The sequence below is a fragment of the Manihot esculenta genome, chromosome 7 (genome assembly GCF_001659605.2).
Source record: "Manihot esculenta cultivar AM560-2 chromosome 7, M.esculenta_v8, whole genome shotgun sequence".
Lineage (NCBI taxonomy): Eukaryota > Viridiplantae > Streptophyta > Magnoliopsida > Malpighiales > Euphorbiaceae > Manihot > Manihot esculenta.
Genome location: NC_035167.2, coordinates 3565336 through 3573228, shown reverse-complemented (window position 1 = coordinate 3573228; position 7893 = coordinate 3565336). Strand labels below are relative to the sequence as shown.

The 7893-nt window shown below is 30.2% G+C and overlaps 1 protein-coding gene across 1 annotated transcript; it reads left to right on the top strand.

The window, feature by feature from the left end:
• Nucleotides 1-4443: 4443 nt before the first annotated feature.
• On the top strand, nucleotides 4444-6832 carry LOC110619112 (metacaspase-1). The gene is made up of 5 exons (XM_021762366.2): nucleotides 4444-4989; nucleotides 5071-5401; nucleotides 5494-5605; nucleotides 5773-5958; nucleotides 6171-6832. Exons 1-5 carry the CDS (start codon nucleotides 4497-4499, stop codon nucleotides 6228-6230), a joined length of 1182 nt encoding a protein of 393 aa, XP_021618058.1. The 5' UTR covers nucleotides 4444-4496; the 3' UTR covers nucleotides 6231-6832.
• Nucleotides 6833-7893: the final 1061 nt, after the last annotated feature.

The following is a 7893-nucleotide window of genomic DNA, read 5'->3' as shown; positions in this document are numbered from 1 at the left end:
TAAAGAAGGATCAGATCAGCTTCACTTCCAAGGAGAATAAGCATTTGCTATTTTTTTTTTTCTTTTTTGATCTGTTTGTCAAACAAGAAAATGAGGAGGATATAATCCATCTTCCTATATATAATAATATATATACTTTTACTTCTTGAATTTTTGGCGTTAAAACTATTAATATATATTTTTTTAAAGAGAGAAAAAAAATAAACAAATATTATTAGAGAAAAGAGAACAAATTATTTTTTATTTTTTTAACTTAAAAATCCACAATAACAGTTAACAAAAAGTTTTATAATAATAAATCAAAATTACAAAATTTTTTAAAATTATTAAATTGAATGATCAAATAAAAAAAAAAAAAAGATTATGGGTAAAAATTACCAAAGGCAGGAATACAGAGGGCACTGCCCCAGCCTCATCAAAATTTTAAGGGTATAAATTATTATTTTTATTTATTTTGCATCCGCACTATTTCTTTTCAGCCTTTTCCGTTAACTCCATTCATTTAAGGCCGGACTGACGAGCCTTAAATTCTACAATTTCTTAAACCAATAATTCTATGGCGTAACCATTCACAATAATAACTAAAGAGATTTATTATTTAATTTTTGGGTGTTAGATTTATTATTTAATTTTTGAGTGTTATCATTGAGTTTTTATATTTTTAAAAATTTATTAAAATATTTTTATTTAGGGAGATTTACAATTTAGTCCATGAGTATTGCCATTATTAACAAGTCAGTTCCTATATTTTTAGAAACCTATTAAAACGTCGTTATCTTTTCTCTCCGTCAAAAAAATAGTCATTCCGTCTATTTTTGCCATTAAAAATATAATAAAAGACTAAATTACTCCCCATTATTTTCCTCATCCTCCTCCTCCTTCCTTTTCTTCTTCATCAATTCTTCCTCCTTCTTCTGCTTCTTCTTCTGTTTCTGCTTCTCCTTCTGTTTCTGCTTCTCCTTCTGCTTCTGCTTCTTCTTCTGCTTCTGCTTCTTCTTCTCCTTCTTCTCCTCCTTCTTCTTCTTCTTCTTTTGCTTCTTTTTCTTCTTTTTCTTTTTCTTCTTCTTCTTTTTTTTCTTCTTTTTCTTCTTTTTCTTCTTCTTCTTCTCCTTCTTCTCCTTCTTCTTCCTCTCCTTCTTTTTCTTCTTTTTCTTCTTCTTTTTCTTCTTTCTCTTCTTCTTCTTCTTCTCCTTCTTCTTCTTCTTCTTCTTCTTCTTTTGAGGAGGAGGAGGAGGAGGAGGAGGAGGAGAAAAGAAAAGATAGAGACTATTTTGTTGACAAAAAAAATGATAAGGATATTTTAATAGATGTGAGAAAAGATAGGGACTATTTTGTTGACAAACAGAAACGATAAGGATGTTTTAATAGATTTCTAAAAATATAGGGAGGGATGATTTCGTTGACGGAAAGAAACGATGGGGAAGGACTATTTCGTTGATGAAAAAAACGATAAGAACGTTTTAATAGATATGAGAAAAGATAGGGACTATTTTATTGACGAAAAGAAATGATAAGAACGTTTTAATAGATGTGGAAAAAGATAAAAATGTTTTAATAGATTTTTGAAAATGTAAGAACTAACTTATTAATAATAACAATATCCAAGGACTAAATAAATGATTTTATTTGAGAGTAAAATTGGATTTAAAAATTTTTTTCTCTCCTCCTTTATCTAATTTTAACGGAAAAGAGGATGGAAGGACTATTTCGTTGACAGAAAGAAAACATAAGGATGTTTTAATAGGTTTCTAAAAATACAGGGACTGACTTGTTAATAATGACAATATCCAGGAACTAAATTATAAATCTCTCTTTTATTTATTCTCTTCGTTAATTAATAATCTTTCCGTCTATTTCTGTCGTTAAAAATGTAATAAAAAATGCACTCACAGACTTAATTTGATGGTAAGTACATTTGAGTAAATATTAGAGATCTAGTTTTTACTCCCCCAGTCCTCAATTCTCATTTAAAAAAAAATATGTATTTATATAAAATAAAAAACTAAATTGTCCTTCTCCTTTTTCTTTTTCGATTTTAATTCTTACTCGTCTTTGATTTTAATTTTTCTAGACACTCCTCTTCTTATTCTTCTTTTTCTTATTTGATTTTGATTATTTTTCTTTTTTTTCTAGATGCTTCCTCCTCCTCTTCTTCTTCTTTTCTTCTTCGTCTTTCTTCTTCATCTTTTTTTTCTTCTTCTTCTAGATGTCTCTTTCTCTTTTTCTTTTTCGAGGAGGAAGAGAAAGATAGATTATTTCGTTAATAAAGAGAAAATATAAGAATATTTTAATAAATTAAAAAAAAAATTTTAATAGATTTCTGAAAATATAGTGACTGACTTGTTAATAATGACAATATTCAGGTACTAAATAAAGGGTTTTATTTAAGAGCAAAAATAAGTTTTAAAATTTTTTTTTTCATTTTTTATTTATTTTTAACGGAAATGAGAATAAATGACTATTTCGTTATCGAAAAAAAAAACATTTTAATAAATTTTAAAAAATATAAAATTAATTTATTAATAATAAAAATATTTAAAAACTAAATAATAAATTTTTTTAATAATATTTATAATAAAAATACTAAAAAATTAAATAGTAAATCTCTTATCACCTCTGTGAGTCCATGAACGGCTTAGTTTGCTTTCCTAAACAATCGAGATTCTCCAATTTGTTCGAAATTCGTCACATATCAATTGTGTTAATCTAGCCAAGTTCGCCGAAGGAGATGCTTTACATTAGCGATTTCCACTGCATCACGAGAATCTGAATTGGATTTGACATTTTAAAAGTTAGGTATTGTTTCTAGATGTAGTGCACAATTTAAAGTGGTGGCACATTAATGAGCAAATGGTTCACAATTATATCATGAATATGCTTCATCTTATAGCGGTTAATGCATTTTAAAAAATTATTTTTTATAAAAAATAAAAATACTTTATATGAAATTTTATTTTTTAAAATTAAATAATATAATTATTGTTTTTTTTAAATTTATTTGTTTTAGCAAACGTTGGTATAGAATCTAATAAAGAGCGAGGAATCGGTTATCCCTTCTTCACCCACCTATTCACAAAATAAATAAATCAACGCTCAACAGCAAAAGGTCACAAATTAGCGGCTCCAGTTGGGTGGATTATTTCATGCAGATTGAACAAATATTTAAATTATTCAACTTATATGAAATTTTCCAAATTAATTTTAAATTAATTTATAGTTTTTTTTTTTGAAAAAATGAAATTTTATAATTGCATTAATTTTAATTAACATTTAGATTTTTATAATTAATTTTTGAGTGGAATCATTAGGTTAGTTTTTGTATTAAATATTTAATTAATAAGTCAATTCAAATTTAAATTATTTAAATTTTGATACGTCTCAGAGGCTTGATTCCAGAACTGAATATAATTTAATTGCGCATTTGGTTCCATCAGCATAATTTCCCACTAACAACGGAAGTCTTGCGTTAATTATATTAGGAAGATTTATTATTTAATTTTTACATATTGTTATTATTAACAAACTAATTCCTCTACTTTTAGAAATTTATTAAAATGTTATTTTTTTTTCTGTGTGAAACGAAATAGTTTTTTCGTCTCTTTTCTCGTTAAAAATAGACAAAAATGAAAGAGAAAATTTTTAAAATTCAATTTTACCCTCAAATAAAATCCCTTATTTAGTTTCTGAATATTACAATTATTAACAAATTAGTCTCTACATTTTTTAAAATTTATTAAAACGTCTTTATATTTTTTTAAATTTATTAAAACATTCTTATATTTTTTCAGATTTATTAAAATATCCTTATCGTTTCTCCGTGTTAATGAAATAGTCTACCCTCTTACTCCTCAAAAAAGAAAAAGAAGAATATGATGATGAAGAAAAAAAAATAAAAAGAAGAAGGAGAATAAGATGATAATAATGACGAAGAAGAAGAAGAATCGTCTCTTTCTTCTCCTCTTTAAAGAAGAAAAAGAAAAGAAGAATAAAAAAAGAAGAAGAAAAGGAAGAATCAAAGGAGAAGAAAAAGGAGAAGGAGGAGGGGATGGAGGATAATTTAATCTTTTATTATATTTTTAACAGCAGAAATAGATGAAAGGAATATTTCGTGAAAAAAAAAAAGAACGTTTTAATAAATTTCTGAAAATGCAGGGAATGACTTGTTAATAATATCAATATTTAAAAATTAAATTATAAAATTTTTATTATATTATTATATACAACATTTTAAACGTGTGCATTCATGTATATGATCTTAGAAACCTAGGTCCTATTCATTTGTGAATAAATAAAATAAAATAAAAATAAAAATAAAAAACCGTACTTTAATCCACGATAGACCAGATATAATTAAATATTTTTTGGACGAAGAGAAATTAAGACTTAAAATCTTGTACACATTGAGAGATCCTATGAAAGGCTATATATATGACGTAGTTTCAACTAAACTTAGTATGAGGAAGCATCTCATAGCAAGGTGATTGCTTGGTGAGATAATGGATTCAAGCAAACTCCTCCAGGATACCAGAGGATACATTTGTGGCAGATGCCGACAGCGATTATCCCCAAACACAACAAATGTCGCAGAAATCAAATGCCCAGCATGCCAAAGACTTGCTTCCATCACTCCAGCTGCTCCAACAAATAAATCAAGCAGCAGCAATAATAAAGCAGATGCCAAATTTTGTAGCACAGTTTCTCAAGTCGTCCAAAATTTCAAGAACACGTTTTCAGGCAGCAGGCATTATCGTCAAGACATTGAAACAGAGAAACACAAGTCAATGAATTGTGTTCCTTCCCCATTGGAGTTATCATCATCATTGACTTCTCGATCTGACCAGAGACCAAGAAAACGTGCACTGCTTATTGGAGTCACTTACAAGAACTGGAAGCACAAGCTTATGGGAACTGTTAATGATGTCAAGAATATGAGACGTTTGTTGATCGAAAGTCTTGGTTTTCATTCACAGAACATCCTTGTTCTTACAGGTGAGTGAAAAATATTTGATAGCTTTTAAAGACTAAACTATGTAAAGAAGAGGAAGCTCATTTGGTTTCTGTTTAGTGCAGAGGATGAGACTGGACCGACTCTGATTCCTACGAAGAAAAACATAGAGAGATCCTTAGAATGGCTTGTGCAGGATTGTCAGGGTGGTGATTCGCTGGTGTTTTATTACTCCGGCCATGGCTTGCGGCAACCAGATTTTGATTCGGATGAACGTGATGGATTTGATGAAACAATTTGTCCAGTTGATTTCATGAAAGAAGGAATGATTCTTGACAATTATATTAATTCCACCATTGTTCAGCCACTTCCTGAAGGAGTCACTCTTCATGCTATTGTTGATGCTTGTCACAGCGGAACTATCCTTGATCTTGTCCATGTTTACAACAGAGATATGTAAGTTTCACCTTTCCTCTCTCTCTTTTTTTTTTAATTAACTTAAATGAGATATATGTGGATTGAAATGGTGATTTTGTTGGTTGATGCAGAGGGAAATGGGAAGATAATAGCCCACCAAATGGTACTAGGAAACATACAAATGGTGGACTAGCAATTTCCATCAGTGCTTGTGAAGATCACCAAGTGGCTGCCGATACCTCCGTAAGACTCTGTTCATTTATTTTATGTTATTCAAACCATTGAATTTATTTTTTATATACAGAAAATTTTTAAAATAAAACGGACTTTGAGGATTACTGTCATAACACAATAGTAATCATAGTAATTCTACTAAGACAATCTTAATTTCTGTCACAATGACAATGCAGGCTTTTACAGACAAGGGAATGAACGGCGCTCTGACTTATATTCTAGTAGAAATTGTGAAGAAATACCCAGGACCGACATACGGTGATCTAGTTGACCTCATACATGAGACTATTAACCAAGTCAATAGCAGCGGAAGCCATTTCTCAAGATTCTTAAGATCAAAGTTTAACAACATGATATTACAGGTTAATTTAATTCCATACTATTCATTTTATTTCCCACAAAATGTTTAATTTCTTATAGTATATTAATATACACACAATTTTTTCAAGTATAATAAAGTTTTAAAATATAAATATTTTAGTGATAATGAAATTCAAAGAAATTAAAATTTGTTTATGATAATATTTCATTATTTTGATATGATTTGTAATACAGTGATATTTGATGAATGCAGAAGCCTCAACTTTCAGGTTCAGAACCATTTGATGTTAAGAAGAAACATTTTATTTTATGATCATAAAAGAATCAGATCAGCTTCAATTCCTACCCATTTCACTGAATGACAAGGTCAAGATAATCAAATAAGCAAATAATAATGTCTTTGTGGATCTCTATCTGCTCATCCTAATCCATTTCATAATTCCATCCCTACTTTCTTTTTTCTTTTTTTTATCCAACAATAAAATTAGGATTTGATGAGCGCCGAATTTTTGACACCCTGCCTGAGGTGAAATCCTGAAAAATAAATTCTGAAAAAGAAAACAGCCTGAGCCGGAATCCTAAAAAAGAAAACAGCCTATAGCCCAGTAGACCCTACTGAGCAGTCATCCAACTTGTGACTAAAACAGTCCGAACTGATCCAAAGTTTGGATCCATCAGAAGAGAGTCTAGCTCGGATTACATGACGGACGATAGGAGAACAGGCCCAACTATCCCGTAGCCCTGTCAGCATGTGCTCCGGAAAGAAATTAAATGGTCGCGTGACAGGAATAAATACGCTGATATATCCGTACATAGGCCTGTGTGATAGGGAAAGGTGACAATGTAATAGAATAACGGTTATGCGTCACTAAAGAATAAGAAAAAGAGGAATAAAGGGAGAATATATAATCCTCCCGGACTAAATTTATACACACCCTTATAACTCTATTTTCAATCTCAGAACATCAGAATTCACATGTTTTAGACCAGATTTCTATTCTTGCAGTCTCTAATATATCGATCTGCATATTAACTTATCTTAATTTTTTAAACTATATCATTCCATTAATTCAGTTGGCACCAATCAAATCCATTAAAAAATAAAAAGTTATCTCATGACATCTCATTTCTAGCCGCTAAAATGATACTTTGACTTTATTTTTAGTGCCTCTTTTAAAATTTTATTTCTTCTTTAAGCTAAAAAATGTTCTAAAATTTTCGGTGGGATAGATTCTAATTAACCAACTATAGACAAAAAGAAGTGTGTACAGTCTAACGTCGGCCAACAAATAAAGAGTGAGAATCTGGTTCTCTCTACTTTACCCAGTTAATCACAAATTATCTATAATTTTAATTTTCATAAAAATAAAAATTTTTTAATAATGGTTTCAAAGTTTTCAAATTATTGTAATAGTTTAGCATATTATAAAAATTACAAATTAACGGCTCCAAATAAATTTAAATTATAAGTCATTGTTTTAGGTGGATTATTTCAAATTGCAAGTTGTATATTTATGCTATTCAATGTATTATATATAAAAAATTTCAGATTAAATTTGTATTAATTTTAATGACTGCTGGATTTCTTCAATCCGGCCTAAAGGCCAGGCCTATGAAAACAGTCCATGATCCGAAGGTTTCAATATTCCCCTCGAGAGCCAGGTCTAGCCCACTCAGTCACAGGGCCGAACTCTGCCTAGACTCCTCAATCAAGCCGGCCCAAACCTCTCGGCCCAATAATCAGGCCCTCACCAGGCTCAGCTTCAGCCCTACCATTCAATCCAGCCCGGAAAGAGAAAATGACTAACCTGCCCCGCTGGTGGATCCTTCCGCATGCGTATCAGAGGAGAATTAATGGCCGTTACGCATGGAGCAGGCGCCTGACACATCCGTACATACGGAGCTGGGCGGCAGAAGACAGCTAGCATTGTGGCAGAGAGACAGATATATATATCACGGTAGAGGCCACCTAGGAA

Excerpts from the sequence above, each read along its gene's own strand:
- LOC110619112 (XM_021762366.2), top strand. The coding sequence starts at position 4,497 with ATGGATTCAAGCAAACTCCTCCAGGATACCAGAGGATACATTTGTGGC. Across the intron at positions 5,402-5,493 it reads CATGTTTACAACAGAGATAT|AGGGAAATGGGAAGATAATA; the intron begins GTAAGTTTCACC and ends TGGTTGATGCAG. Across the intron at positions 5,959-6,170 it reads TTAACAACATGATATTACAG|AAGCCTCAACTTTCAGGTTC; the intron begins GTTAATTTAATT and ends TGATGAATGCAG.